Consider the following 15,179-nt stretch of genomic DNA (forward strand, 5'->3'; position numbering starts at 1 on the left):
AAGAAAAATAATTATGATTATTAAATTTTTGCAGGCCCTATAAATGTGTAGTACTTCACAGTCACTGGAATTTTCCACACAAGAAACCCAAACGCCTGTGGTAGTTGCCTTTAATTTGCATATAGAGATAGTTACTAACATCAAGTAAAAGCATTTCTGACCAAAAAATATCACATAAAATTAGTTGGAACCACTTAATGAATTCAGATCATATAAATTTTCTCATTTAAACATGTGAGACAAATATATGAATTATCGTTTTCATTTCATTCAATACTTTGGCAAAAGTCAAACATACAGATTTGGATTTTATATTATGATATCTTATTTTAAAAAATTAAAATTTAGTATCTATATTAACTTTAATTTTATATATTCATTTAACTAAAATATATGTATTATTATTTTTTATTTAATATATGTAAGTTATAATTAAAACTATATGTATTCTGTATTAATAAATAAGGAGAATACAATTTTTAAAGTAATTAATAATAAAGATTTATTCAATATTTAAAATAATTATTTTTATTATTCTGTATAATTATGTTAAAATTGTCTTATAATTAAGGAAATAATTATTAATTCCATATTGCATTTGTATCCTTCTCTGAAAAAAATCTATAATTTTTATTTCTTTGAGTTTAGTTCTGTCACCAAAAAGTCAAACACATATTATCAATTTATTCGAGATACATTTATTAGATAGTTGATTTGAATTGTTTTAAAAAAATCCTTAAAAATTAGGTTCAGAAAATGAGATATGGAAAAAAATTATATTTAGATAGTAATAGTATAGTTAACTATATTTAAATATGAACTCATATTACATATTTAATGCTATCGAAACTAAAGTCAAATTTTAGCTCATTGATATTAAATTCAAATCTTAAATATGAATTTATATTACATATTTCTGTAGTTTTACTCAGTTAAAATAATTTTGTCTCCAACTATAATAAAAATGTTTAGATATAGTTTATTATCCAACGACGCAACATATTGAAAGTACAAGAGACGGTTTTTAACTGAAAGAGTCTTAAATCGTTATCTTTTTTAAATGCTTGATGGGTTTTGCACAAGCTTTCCCTGTAACTTACACTAATATACTTCCCTCACTCCTATGCAATTCTAAGAGGAAACTCTGTGTTTCTACTGCAAAATTCAACCCAGACAATGACCCATTACTCCTTTCTGCTACTGCTTCTGCTTCTCTTCGTTACCACGAATCTCTTCGACCAGGCAAATTACCCCATCTCTCCCTTTCATTCCATTATACTCAATCTAGGAAATTCTATCTCATTTAGACATTTCATCGAGCATTTCAAAGGCCTTGATGAATAATGATAATGTATGAGTGTGGTTGACTTTTCTTGCTTCAAAGTACAAAAACCTTTATATTTATACAGAATGGTCCAATAAATGGTAGCTGTAGGTTCATCGTGCTAAGCTAGCATTTTTTTGCCACCATTCGAAGTAGGTTGTTTGAGTTCACTGTTGGGAAAAAGATTGGTGGACATCAAATGCTTCTTAACATCGAGAGAGGAAAAAAGAGAAGAGAAATGTAGTTATGATAGGTGCTATGATCTGATGAGAAGAAAGAGATAGAGAGAAATAATAGGTATTGATGGTGTGTTTGATTTAGGAAGGTGTGTATGTATCATTACTTCTCTATGTGTGTGTGTGGGGGGGGGGGGGGGGAATAATAAAGTAATGCTATTTAGATGCTGCATTTTGTCATGTCACTACAAGATCAACATGTCTCATAGTATCACTTCTCTGCAAGTGCAGAGCCTCTGTTTCTAGACCCATATGCTGGTTGTTTTGTCCCTGATAATACTCCCGAGGATGTGATTCAGGACTTGCATCCCTACTGTCTTGCAGCCAAGTTCATTGATGATAAGCTGCTTCATACAGTTAGTCTTATTGATGGACTAAAGCAGGTACTTGCTTACTGTATGTATGTTTATGAGAATAATCCTATATCCACTTAAATTACTATTTTTCATTAAGTACTTAGGTAGCTATTTGGATTATATTGCATAGTTTGATAATTTTCCTTACTTGCAGCTAGTTTTTTTGACTGATGGCATGGATACACGCCCATACAGACTTCAGTTGCCCACTTCGACCATAATATTTGACATATCTCCTGAAATTGTATTTAAATTTGCAGCTGAGAAGCTTAAAGGTGACATTTGTTGATTTAGTGGACGATAATCTTTTAAACATATATCATTGTCAAATCTAAATATTATTGGGCAAAGTTTATTATAGGGACAATAGTGTGAGCCTAAAACCTGGTAAGTACACATGCAAACTAGATGGATCAGGATTAGGATTCTCTTAGTCAGGTAAGTATTTTCAAATGATTACAGCATACGAAGGGAAAGGTAGACACAAAGTATCTCAATATGTGCTATGAAATATTTGTCTAGTTCTCTTTCATTAAGGGAAAAGCTTAGGAAAAATCCAAATCCAATTGGAAACTGTTGTGTATAGACTACAACGTTCTTATCATAAATTCAACAAAACCAGTTGCTTGGTTAAAAGAGTTGTGCCTCACAAAAATCTGTAAATAAGGATGTAAGAGTTTGTCTTTATTTTGTATTGTGCGTTCACTATGAGAACAACATCTAATGGTTTCTTTTTTTAAAGCTTCAGATGCTGGGGCGAAGATGCCCAAAGGTTGCATATTCTATCACATTCCACTGGAATCATCTGACATGGAGCAGGCTATGCAATTTAAGGGCTACAGTGGTAGTAGACCAAGCATATGGGTCCTACAGGTGATTAATCCTATCATTTTTCTTCCAATTAGTAAACTCTAGAAATCAAAAGCAAAGTTAGTATTGGAGTAAGAGGGAGTCTTTGCTTGAGATGTTAGTCACGTGGGTTTATTCCTGCTCAGGGATTTCCAATGATGACACTGGCAAATTTTGAAGAGGTTTTGTCAATGATTGGCAGTTTGGCCATGAAGGGATCCCTTTTTTTGGGAGAGCTTCCCGCCTGCTTAGCTGAGACAGACACAGAAATCAAGGTTTGTGCACAGTTAATTTAATTAATTCATTAAAATAATTTTCTCTCCATGAAAAAGAAAGCAAAAAGAGAATCTTTTATTGTGTCTTGCACAGTCCAATATAAGGCAAAGAGTGGATAAACTATTCATGAGCAACGGATTTCGGGTGGAAATTATCAACTATGAAGGGATTGCAGAGAGTTATGGAAAAGATTTTGCATCAGGGCACAATAATAGTATATTGTTTGCTGCAGAACAGCTGTTACATTCTGATGATCAGGTGAGGCACTTTGTATTCAGATTTACATGGTATAGCACAGTAGTGTGTATAAAGCATAATAACTTAATAAGGCACTGATATTATGGCAGATGGAATCATGGAGACAAGAATTTCAAAGGATAGAGGATGACGGAGACGAAGATGGTTTTGAAGAGTTATAGACGAGAATATGAGCTTAACCTCAGCCTCATTAGCCTCAAAAGGATACTTCTACTGCTACAAGGGTCTGAACCTCGAGGCATTATCCTCCATACAATTGATGCTATGCTTGTATATCTTTGAAAGAGTGTTCAGTTATGAACTAAAGTCTAATACAGTTTCACTGAACTTATTTAAGTTGAATAAAAATATTATATAAAAAATATTGTTGGCATGAAAGCTTTGAACTCTCGGGTAACATTAGTACAATGGATAGATGTTATTCTAAAGTTGTTAAAAAGTGTTTTTATATACCGCGCGAAAAACTTCTCATATGGTCGTTGTCGAAGTACTCAAAATATACTCACTTTAATTAGAATACGTTCAAAGACCGAGTATTTAAACAAGAAAAATGTTTCTACTTCGTCTCATAAAAAGGGAAAAAAAGCAAGAAAAATGTTGATGTATTTTCATGAAAAATAATAATACATTTTCCAATACACTATTATTAGATATATTTTATATTATATAAATTCTATGAGTCGAGGGATATTATCAACAAAACAATGAATTATGTATAAATGATAATAGAAGTTAAATGCCACACTAGAGTACATCTTTAGTGAAAAAAAAGCTAGACAACTTAAGGGGATTTAACAAATTAAAATAATAAATTTGACAGTTTCTACTATGTATGGATAGTGACACGGACACAAAGATACGTATAATCTTTAAAATGTAAGACACAAAAACACGGATCTATATATTATATAATTTTGAATTGTATAAATTAAAAATAAATATTTATGTACAAAAGTATCTTTCAGATTCTTTTGGAAGCAGGAAGATATTTTTCATGACGTTTAAAAGAATTTATTCCTTATTTTTATAATCATAATAAAAATGTATACAATAAATTTGAGTTTTTAGAAAAGTATTATATTTATACCTTTTAAAATTGTGTTAGAATCGTACTGAAATTTTTAAAAATCCAACAAATATTTTTTGAATTGAACACTTCAATAAGTGTCCTACGAGTGTCCGACACGGATACGTGTGTCCGACACGGATACGTCATTTAAGAGAAATGTTTGAACCTCATAGGTTTATAGAGAAAAACGTGTCAGAGATAAATATATTTTTTCCAGTACCTTAGGAGAATACCTATTTGATATATATCGGGCACAAAATAGAAAAAATGACATTTCCGTTGGTGTGAAAATAATAAACACTAACCGGACAATGATAATATTTAAGGGGAAACACCCCCACAAAATACAACACTATTCTTCTATTTCTTCTATCACTACCCTTCCTTGCACGCCATAAGCTTCCGTAGCTCCTAAATTCTCCACCTTTTTCTTTTAACCTGCAAAAATGTTTATTGTCTTTCTCCAAAAGAAAGACAAAACTGAGAATATTTGAATAAATGGATCAGAACCAAAACTCCTGTCTATTATTTTTTTCCTCCCACTTTCGCCTTTTTCATGGGTTTACCACTATTTTTCTTAAGCTTTCGCTTATCACCACTTCGTTGTTCTGATTTTTCATGAGGATTCACGTCTTCAAACTCCACTGGTTTTATAATAACACCTGGTTTCTTCACCACCTGCATATGGAACATTTGTTTACAAGATGGCTACAAAAAATACATTCATCTTAAAGTATTTTTCCTAAATGGGGTATCACTTAGAAAAAAGATAAGAACCTACTAAAACGCACAACAGTATCCAATAAACAAAGGTATTTCCTTCACCAAGGGTAAGCACATCAACATAATATTTTTAATTACTTTAGACAAGAAGCTGTCTACAGCGTGATTATTTCCGACACAGGAAAAGTTCAAGGATAGAAAGTTTGCCAATTAAGTACTTACTTCTGGTCGGTTAAGAAGACCAATTGCAGATGCTGGATTAAATTCAGGTCCGATGGGCACACGCATGCTCTGTTCAAACACCTCTTTCGAAGTAAACGGGAAAGGCAAAGATTTAGTATGAAGTTTCTCAGCCTGCGATATCCAAAAGGAAGTACAGAATTAAAACCAACACAAAATAATTGACAGAGAAAATATAACTGTTGATACAGTAAATAATAGGCACGGAACTGTTCAGCATACACTGGAGCACGAGGCAGTTGGCAACATTGATCGAGCCACAGTTACAAAACTAGAATTCGAGCATGAATATATACTGAAAATAATTTTTAACCAGGATAATAGCAAATAATAAAGGCAGGAGTTTTAAAAAATGAGGTCGGAATGAATAATTTACTACTACTAATACTAATGACAATATCTATTAATAATATTCCTGTTGATACAAGTCAAAATGAGGATAATTGCCATTGCAACACCAATATTATATGACAAATCCAAATAACTCCACAAATTTCTAATATGAAAAATTGTTGCATGCATTGAAAAGAATACGGAAGGAAGGTTCAAAACCTTGTATATAATGACACTAACCTTCTTATCTATCTTCTCAGATATAATCACGTTTTTTAGCCGAGCATCCTTCCTCTTTTTGAGGGCCTCTGCCCTTTTTTTCTGGGCATCTTCATGTTTTTTCAGCATCCAAGATGGTAAGCCTTTCTTTTCCTGTATATGTGTCCACTGGCCCCAGCCAGGAAGTAACAGAGGCTTTTCTTGCTCGGGATTTTCTTCCTCGAGGATCTCCTGCTTGTCCTTTTCAAAATCACCTTCTACATCATCCCCTGCAAAAGCTTGCCGAATGAGCTCCTCTTGAGAAGGAAGTTCATAAGGCACTTTAGAAACAGAAGACAGAATTCCATCCACCATCTGCCCTTCACTATCGGTATCACTATCCTCTCCAATTTCCTTTTCAGTATCCTTCGACATAAAAGGATAAAATGTAAGGCTAAACCAACAACACGCTTTATACTTGTAACAGAATAGAAAGAACTTATACTTTTTTATTTTGCCTAGCTGGCCCTGTAAGTTTTGGAGACTTCTTTATACTTGTGCTTTCATTTTTGTTCTTTGCCTGCTTATCATAAATATGTCAGTGCAACAGAACAGTCACTTCATAAATGGAAGATATTTTTCTTTAACAAAACAAATAAAACAAAAACAATATATTAAAAGTACTTGAACCTTTTTCCATGTATCTGACACAAATATGGAAACTTCACATGTAGTTTTAGGCCCAGGGTTTTCAACAATATCATCAATGTTCTGTGAACAAAAAGTGCATTAAATGTATCACATCCATTGAGTAAGACATTAACATAAGAAAAAAGACAAAATAAGATTTCATTCACCTTAAAAAATGATTCCTGGTGAGTATCAGTGTCTTCTTGAGTTACAACCGAATCCTTGTTATGCAAAAGGTCACTTCCCGTATTCTCCATGTTGCCGCTTTTGCTGTTTTCCAAGTCATCCTCGCTATCACTGCCACCATAGCCGTTATCTAATTTTACTGCAATACTGGTATCAGATATCTGAGCTTTGGCTGGTCCAAATACTCTTCTACCACTGGCAGAAGCAGCTTTTGGATCTTTCAAGCCACCAGAATTCTCCAGTTTCTTCAGGGAATCTTCATATTCTTGGAAAGCAAGGTTAGCTTCTTCAACAGCTGCCTCTTTCCTTTTCTCCAATCCGCGCCTCTACATCAGAACAGATCAAGGGAAGACCACAAATCAATAAGAAAAACTACGAATTCCAATCTCTATATTGGATACTAAAGAGAATACTTAAAAACAAAATTAACATAAAGCAAAGATAATAATTCATTCAACAAGATAATTCACGTGAAAATAATTGAGTATTTATCACAGTCTTCTCAGGATTAAGAATAAGAATAACATTTACACAGAAATTTCCTTCAGGGAGAGAGAGAAAAGGAAGAGAGAAGGAATGGATAATACCATAAAAGGCAAAGAAAGCAATCCTGATTTGGGAACTTCATCCTCTTCCTCCAACACTTTCATAGTTTTATCTTTAGCTTTTCCCAAAAGCTTGTAAGCCCTCTCCTGATCAGAACCAACAGAGTTCTCATCTTCATCCTCATCACTGGTATCTTCACTGCTACTGCTGCTATCCTTCATAGAGTGCATTTTTCTAGTCAATTCAGCATGTCTTTGATGTTGTTCAGCTATAGCAGCACGAGTTCCTTCATCTTGGCTATTTAAGCCTCGCTGTATAATTCGCTTAGCCCACCGATTCTGGTTTTTGTGCTTTAGTGTCATGCGTTCCTGTACCAAGTTGAAATTTGAAGTGAGAAAGGGATTGATAGAAACAATTTTCCTGTTTTAGTCATGAAGATACAATATATCTCAGTAAACAGTGTTTGTTAAACAAAATTTCTTGAGCTATTATTTCTTCATGAATGATGATATACCTCGGCCCTTTCACGCTCTCGTTTAATGGCATATTCTTCAGCAGCTTCAGGGTCCATTTGTATCTGAGAAGCTTCTGCCTTTAACCTATCTTTCTTCAACAACCGATGAAATGTTCTGGACTTGATCTTTTTAATATGCTTTGCCTTCATTTCATGACGAAAAAGAAGGCTCCGCATTTTAGCAATCCGGTTTTGCCTATCCTTCTCATCTTCAATAGACACCTATTAGACATAATAGATCACATAAAACAATTGAAAAGGAGCAGTCTACCAATAATTTCATGCCATATGCATTAAAAACATGGGTTAAGAAGAATACTCAGTAAACAGACCTTCAAAGATGTAAGAGCGCTCATTTTATTCTTAAACTCCAACAGGCACACATGGAAACATTGTATGGTACTTGGAAGTTAAAACTAAAACTGGGATAACATCACTCAAGCTGAGACTTGGGATTTTGTTTACCACCATGAAGCTGCCAGAATCATAAAGGTGTTTTATTTCAGCTCATGTAGCATGCTTGGCAGGAACGCATGTTTGGAATCTTACTAAATGAATTTTATTCTATTCATCCAAGTTATTAGACTTTTCAACATGGTACAATAAGAAGGTGAAATAATAGGAATATTGAAAGAGGTGAGATTGATTAAAAAATGATAACTTATTGTGGACTTTTATGAACAAGCCTGATCCAAGTCTACAGCGTAGGGAGAGTGACAATATTTGTGGGATTGAGAAAGATGTTGCTGCTGGTCATTCCAAAATGTCTTGTGCTCATCTCACCTTATATATAATACAACCTTATTTATGTACATCACTGAAACAAATCCCCTCGTCGCCTCCACTCACACAAAAAAATCAGTTCAGTCATGAAAAAATGCCATTTAATTTCATGCCCGGCTTTTTCTGTTGTTGTAATAAGCAGAAAAAAATCTTATTTGAAGAATCAAAATGTATATCCAAGCACTTTAATGTAACAAATAAATTTGAGTTTGACTGTTCGAAAATATAATGCTTCTAAGTATGCCAAACCACCACTGAGTCAACTTCACCAATTACTAGTCAAGGCATTTCCACATTGATATCATACAAAAGAAAAGGAAAAAAGAGAGAATCAGAAAAGGGAAAGTTAAAGCATTCCATGATCAACTACTACCAGTAATGTCAGATTCAATTATTAACTAATATATTAAAAGCATTCATACCTTGTTCATTTCAAGAAGCTTAGAACCATCCTTTTCATGGGCTTCCGTAACTTCATCATCATAAACTAGTGCAGCCATTTTCTTCTCAAATTCAGTTCTGGGTTCAAACTCAGAAGCTATTGCTCCTACAGTTGAAAATCCTAGATTTACATTTTCACCAAAGAAAATAGTTGATGCCTCTCTATTTCTCTGAATAATATGCTGCCACTTGGTGACATCTTTCTTTGATACTTCATAGGCTGCTGTCCTCTCTACCTTTGCTTGAATTGCCTTTGAAAGTGGTGCATGTACGGTTCTATCATTCTTCATAATTTGAAGCTCTCTCTTCCTAAGTTTTCCATAGGTAGGCTTTTCACTAAGAGAATTCAGTAGGTCCTCTACGCTAATGTGTGCATCACCTTCCAAAACATCACGACTAGGGTTATATTCAGACTCTGGATATAGCTCAGGGATCAGAGAGTCATTCTTCATCTTCTTTTTCTTCTTATTCTCTGCATTGGGATTTTAAGGGGTAAAACATATCCTTAATCTGAAAACACAACAGAAAGAGAGAAACAACAGGAGGACCCTCTCTATATAGCATTCATGTACAAAAAATTGGTTTGGTGTTCCTTCCACATATTGCAAAAAATTAGAGCATATGTAGCACACACTACACAGACACAGTGATATATATATATATATATATATATATATATATATATATATATATATATAATGAACAACATTATGAATTATTTGAATATTCAAAACTGATATTTTCTCACATGACTTCATTTCAACTCATATTATGCCATTTAAAGTACGAGTACATTTCAACAAGTATATTGCATATTAGTGGATCTCCAAATTATTTAATATTTGGTAGAAATTATCGTTGGTACTTTATCATATAATTCACACATGGATAAAATTCAACATTTGTATAAAGGCTATTAAATGTGCCAATGTTAAAAACTATAATGCAATATTAAAAATTTCATCACAAGCATCTCTAATAACTAATTATATTCTCTAACTTTTGGAGAAGAAATTGACAGCATGCCTCTAAGTTCTAACATAAATAAATAACCGGTAACAGAAAAGCTTAGCAGCAATTTTCTTACCTTCAAAAGCCTCACTAGGCATACCAGTAATTGCTTGTAGCATCCTTGCATGCCTCCCATCATCATCTTCTCCAGACTCATCACTTTGAACATTTGCATCCCTCTTTGTCCCACTGTAATCATTCTCGTCACTTTCATCATCTGATTGCACGTCCTCATCCTAAAAATACCATTGAAGACATGAATGACAATTATCTGGTACAAACAGGATAAGTTAAATGTAAATTTAAAAATTAATGAGCCAATCCAGACCAAATGTAATATTCCAAATGTATTTGAATATAAATCAGGGATGTGAGACTTCAGCAAATTTCATAAGGCATTCAAAAGATCATCACAGGTAACACATTAAATTTTGTGTTTTTACACTTTACAACACTAGTAAGTTGAACATCTGCCAGACTGTATACACACTCGTTTGATCTAATAATTAAGTTCATGTTTGTAAAATTAGTCTGTACAAGGTGTTGCAACTTGCAAGTCTCAAATGCTTTCTCCATTAGACCTAGGATGCCACATGTATTTTGTTTGTTGGGTTGGGTGTACTAAAATTTTCTAGAAACTGCAGTGGCCAGTATTAAACGAGGATTGCAGGCATTGCGAGGAAAAATGCACACACGAAACTACGAAGGGATGATAAAACACAAAGGGGAGAAAAAACCTTCTAGTTACCAAGTTGAAAGGACTGTTTCACATTCCATGGCATGAACACCATTTGGAGCAGAAGGAAAAAGCTAAAAAATTAAATTAGAAGGAATGGATTCCATCAATTTATATTATCTTCCATTATTTATTTTTTAATCCAAACAATGGATCTTCAACATGGTCCATTCCATTCCCTTCTCTTTCATCTCCTTCCATCAATCCAAACTACCTTTAATTACCTTTAATAAAAAAAACATCACATAATAGAAAACAGTTTTCAATATCAAAAACTGAAAAGGGAATCAAACGGGCCTAATATGATAAGCATTTAAACAAGTTAACAACAGGAACAATATAAAGAATTTATACGACATTACTGTTAAAAAAAGGTAAAGAAAAGAGAAACCTCAATTTCTTCGGAAAGGTCATTGTCAACGGAAACAGGGTCGTAACGCTTATTTTTTCTAGACTCCTCCTCGGCCCTTTCTTCCTCGTATTCGTAAAGGTTCTTGTCGTCATCGGAATCGGAATCCACACTTTCTAAGTGAGTGGTAGGGTTTAAACGATCAAGGTGCTTTTGCAAAGAAGAGGGCAAACGAGGAGCAGTCTTTTGCCGTTTTGAATTTTGCTTACTCTTCTTCGACTTCTGACTTCTCCGGCGACCTCCGTCCCTCTCTTTCAGCTTCATGGTTGCGGCTGCTTTGTGTTTTGGTTTCAGAGCACTCGCACTTTCCCTGCACCCACTGATCCACTAGTTTTGTTGTAGTACTTTGTTTGATCTCTTTTGCTATGGGCCTGATAATCTCCAAGGTCCACCCACTGTCAGGCCTAACTATTATGTCTTTTTTTGCACCACTCGCCTACTTTCATGAAACTTAAACCTACACTTGAAATAACAAAAATATACCTTTAAATAGAAGAGGATGTGAAATAACAAAAATATCTTTAAATAGAATAAGAGATATAGATAAAAATATTTCTGATTTTCATATTTTATTTTCTGTAATTTTTGTTTAAAACGTATTTTTAATATTTCAGAATTATTTTTTTAAAATCAGATTTCATTATTTTTTAATGTTCAAGTTTTATTTCAGGATTTCATTTTCATAACACAACAATCTATTTCAGGTTTAGTTTTATAAAATATATTTTTTTAATTAAAAAAAAAAAAAAATATATATATATATATATATATATATCAGAGTACAAGTCAAAATTTGTAAGTTGCAGTAAAAATTTGCCCTGGCCTTTTTAGATTTTTATACCATCAACCTTGCGTCTCCATCTATGTTCTGTATGAATCAAAGCATTGACAAAAGAGAATGAAAATAATAATAATAATAATAAAAAAGTAAGAATTATATCATTTTTTAATATTATTTTTTACAAAATTATATATATTTTAAATTCTATTTTTTAATTAATTATTCATAAAAGTAATAATAAAATAAAATAAAAATATTTTTTATGTGATCAAAATGTAAATACACATAAGTACATGTATTTTTGCTAATTTTAAACAAAAAAATATTATTATACTTATTGTTTTATTAAAGTATTAATTCAACAAAATTTGTGGTTTTTAATTGAAAAGTTATTATCGTGTAATAACAAAAAACAGCATTTTATCATTCTCATTTAAATTAATCTTAATTATAAATTCATTGTAATTAGAATTGGGATCTTCAAGATAGATCTGATAAAAAGATATAGCTAAAAAATTGATTTAAAAAAAACAAAAAAAACTGACTAAAAAAAATTGAATTTTTTCAACTAACACATAAATATTCATAAATATGTGTGTTAAATAGTTTTATGGTTTGGTTATGTTTTATTTATAATACATGTATTTATACTTTAGTAGTGGGAACACATGTACTATTCTCATTCTTATCTTAATAAGTTAAAATTTAATATTTATAAATTTAATAAATTTATTTAAACATAATATATGTATTATTATTATTATTTTAGGTTTGTGTCTTATTATTTAAATAAAAACAATATTGGAGGACAACAAATTTCCATAAAATAGAAAAAAAAGTGAAACTTAATTGTGAGAAGTAGTTGAAATGTGTGCATCATCTTTTATGAGATGGATAGTTTATAACATTATTTTATTATTATTATTATTATCACTTTTCTTTTCTGAGAAGCCTTGTTGCTTCATGTGAAGAATATTTCATCTATATCATACTTATATATCTGATTAATGTTTTCATCTTAATATATCAAATGATATTTTCTTACAAACTACAACCATTACAAATAATTAAACAATTTATTATTATTATTTGAAAATCCTAATATAAAAAAGAAACATCACATTATGTTGGTGAACCATTCTAACTTTTACCAAGAAAGATAACCTATTTTTAATTTTCTTGGAACCTACGTGCTAGTAACTCTAATTCACGTACTTTTAGAAGTCTTTTCACCAACCAATAACACAACACGAGAAAAGACACACCACCCACAAAAGAAAACAATACAAAAGAAAGATAAATATAAAATAAAATTTCTCTTCAATTCAACACATTATTTTAGTTTCAACACATAGATCGTTTCGAATACTTTGTTATTTAAGAAAAAATCGACACATATTAATTTTAAAAAGTATATTTACTTTTGACATTATAATATAGCTGAGTATCACATCATAATTTATGAATGGATATATGACAACAACATTCATTAATCTTATTAAAATTTAAACAGACATTAACAAAGATATACTTATATGATACCATCCATAATTATTTTTTATTATAGTAAAAGCAAAATTGAACTGTTATAAAAAAGTTATATTTGATCCTTTCACATCTAATGAGACTTATGAGAGAAGAAACATGAAGAAGTACAGTGAAATGTTAAACTGTCATTGGTTGGCCCAAAAAGCACAAAACAGGTTCTCTAAATTTTGGATTAAAATTCCTATTGACCACCAATTGTGGTTTGGTTTTGATAGTGAAGAAGTTTGAGTTGGGTCAAAAAGAGAGGGAGGTTCAGCTCACCCATGAGTCATGATGACTACGTAATCACAATATTGTCATGCAGATTCCATTCACTTCCATCATATATCACTTCTCCTTTTTACTTGTTTCTGTTCACCAACCTTTTCTTCTAAGAATATCACCTATTATATTTTATTTCAACTTTCCTTATATGTGGATACTTTTGAGAATTCAAAAGAAGGGATCAATTCTTATTATTATTATTAAAAAATTAACTTAAATTTAAGTTGATTTCTTATAAATCTAATTTAATCTTATGAAATTTCATTTATTTATATATTAAATATATTCTCTTTATTAATCAATTTAGACTTTTTAACTATTATTATATATCCTCTCTAAAATGTGTGCAAGTATGAAAGTTAATAATATTATTAATTTATTATACCACTTAACTCCATTACCCTTTCTATTCAATTATCTCTTTTTTATTTAAAAAATTTTAATTTTGTCATTTGCAAAAATTATCACTTGCATCTATTAGTTTTATATATATTTCATTTAAGAAAGGGAAGACAAAAGAGAGAGAAAAAAAGAGAAAAGAAAATAATATATTTTATTAATAAAAATTAGTTGAATATTTACATTATTCAGTACTCTACTTATGTAATACATAAAAGATAAAAAAAAAACCATATACTGATAAAATAATTAATAAAACAGTTATAATTGCAAAGTGGATAACAATCTAAAATATTTTATAAATCATGTTTATCATCTGATATCACCTTATTATCCTTAACTTAAGGAATAGCAATCACATATTTTACAGCTTTAAAATTAAAAAGAGAAAATTAATCCTGTAATTACATGTATTCCACGATTAAGAGGATTCTGTTTTTAAATACTCCAATACTAAAATCTGTTGATCAAAATTTAGATGCAAAAAGATAACAAAACAATTATTTTATATTGGTTAATCTGGTATATTTTTTATTTCATGTTGTCATTACAAATAAATTATTTTTGTGTATGTTATCATTAAAGATGAGTTGATTATTTAGACCTTATTATTAGAGATAAGGTAGTTGTTTGTATTTTATTATTATAGATAAGATTGTCTTTGATTAGGTTCGGTCTCTAATGGAAAGGAACAAATAACAATGTTGTCTAAAATAGAAAAGTTTTATATTTATATCTTATCATTTTGGCAAGTATGGTGTTTTAGCTTAACATTATAGATTAAGATTGAAATTCGACATAGTGTTACCTAAAAGAATTTAATCTCAAATCTTGTGATATATTATGTTCCTGTATTCATATCAGCAAATACTCGATGCTCTAATAATAATAATAATAATGTTATAATATTATAATTATGCAATATAAGTATTTGTAAGTCTTCATTACAATTAAAAGTTAAATTTAATAATAAAAATGTCATAATTTAATATTAATATATATTGTTGAA

At 31.0% G+C, this 15,179-nt stretch overlaps 2 protein-coding genes across 3 annotated transcripts; one reads left to right on the forward strand and one right to left on the reverse strand.

Annotated features, from left to right (window-relative positions):
• The first annotated feature begins 1,003 nt into the window (after positions 1 to 1,003).
• Positions 1,004 to 3,727, forward strand: LOC137814747 (S-adenosyl-L-methionine-dependent methyltransferases superfamily protein). 2 transcript variants are annotated; one of them, XM_068617638.2, is made up of 7 exons: positions 1,004 to 1,242; positions 1,792 to 1,943; positions 2,071 to 2,191; positions 2,659 to 2,789; positions 2,912 to 3,040; positions 3,135 to 3,299; positions 3,389 to 3,727. In XM_068617638.2, the coding sequence occupies exons 1-7, from the start codon at positions 1,068 to 1,070 to the stop codon at positions 3,458 to 3,460; spliced, it is 945 nt and encodes a 314-aa protein (XP_068473739.1). In that variant the 5' UTR covers positions 1,004 to 1,067; the 3' UTR covers positions 3,461 to 3,727. The 2 variants fall into 2 exon arrangements, with proteins under 2 accessions (XP_068473739.1, XP_068473740.1); XM_068617639.2 differs by having other exon boundaries at positions 1,006 to 1,242; positions 2,665 to 2,789.
• Positions 3,728 to 4,589: 862 nt separating this feature from the next.
• Positions 4,590 to 11,639, reverse strand: LOC137814748 (U3 ribonucleoprotein (Utp) family protein). The gene is made up of 11 exons (XM_068617640.1): positions 11,161 to 11,639; positions 10,110 to 10,269; positions 9,004 to 9,494; positions 7,799 to 8,020; positions 7,326 to 7,652; positions 6,720 to 7,064; positions 6,553 to 6,633; positions 6,368 to 6,442; positions 5,905 to 6,288; positions 5,314 to 5,445; positions 4,590 to 5,046 (listed from the first exon to the last, which is right to left on the reverse strand). The coding sequence occupies exons 1-11, from the start codon at positions 11,440 to 11,442 to the stop codon at positions 4,894 to 4,896; spliced, it is 2,652 nt and encodes an 883-aa protein (XP_068473741.1). The 5' UTR covers positions 11,443 to 11,639; the 3' UTR covers positions 4,590 to 4,893.
• Between the last annotated feature and the right edge of the window lie 3,540 nt (positions 11,640 to 15,179).

This window comes from Phaseolus vulgaris, chromosome 1 (genome assembly GCF_051622355.1).
Source record: "Phaseolus vulgaris cultivar YP4 chromosome 1, ASM5162235v1, whole genome shotgun sequence".
NCBI lineage: Eukaryota > Viridiplantae > Streptophyta > Magnoliopsida > Fabales > Fabaceae > Phaseolus > Phaseolus vulgaris.

Excerpts from the sequence above, each read along its gene's own strand:
- LOC137814748 (XM_068617640.1), bottom strand. The coding sequence starts at position 11,442 with ATGAAGCTGAAAGAGAGGGACGGAGGTCGCCGGAGAAGTCAGAAGTCG. Across the intron at positions 7,653-7,798 it reads GAGAGCGTGAAAGGGCCGAG|GAACGCATGACACTAAAGCA; the intron begins GTATATCATCAT and ends AACTTGGTACAG. Across the intron at positions 6,443-6,552 it reads TGTCAGATACATGGAAAAAG|GCAAAGAACAAAAATGAAAG; the intron begins GTTCAAGTACTT and ends TATGATAAGCAG.
- LOC137814747 (XM_068617638.2), top strand. The coding sequence starts at position 1,068 with ATGGGTTTTGCACAAGCTTTCCCTGTAACTTACACTAATATACTTCCC. Across the intron at positions 1,944-2,070 it reads TTATTGATGGACTAAAGCAG|CTAGTTTTTTTGACTGATGG; the intron begins GTACTTGCTTAC and ends CCTTACTTGCAG. Across the intron at positions 3,041-3,134 it reads AGACAGACACAGAAATCAAG|TCCAATATAAGGCAAAGAGT; the intron begins GTTTGTGCACAG and ends TGTCTTGCACAG.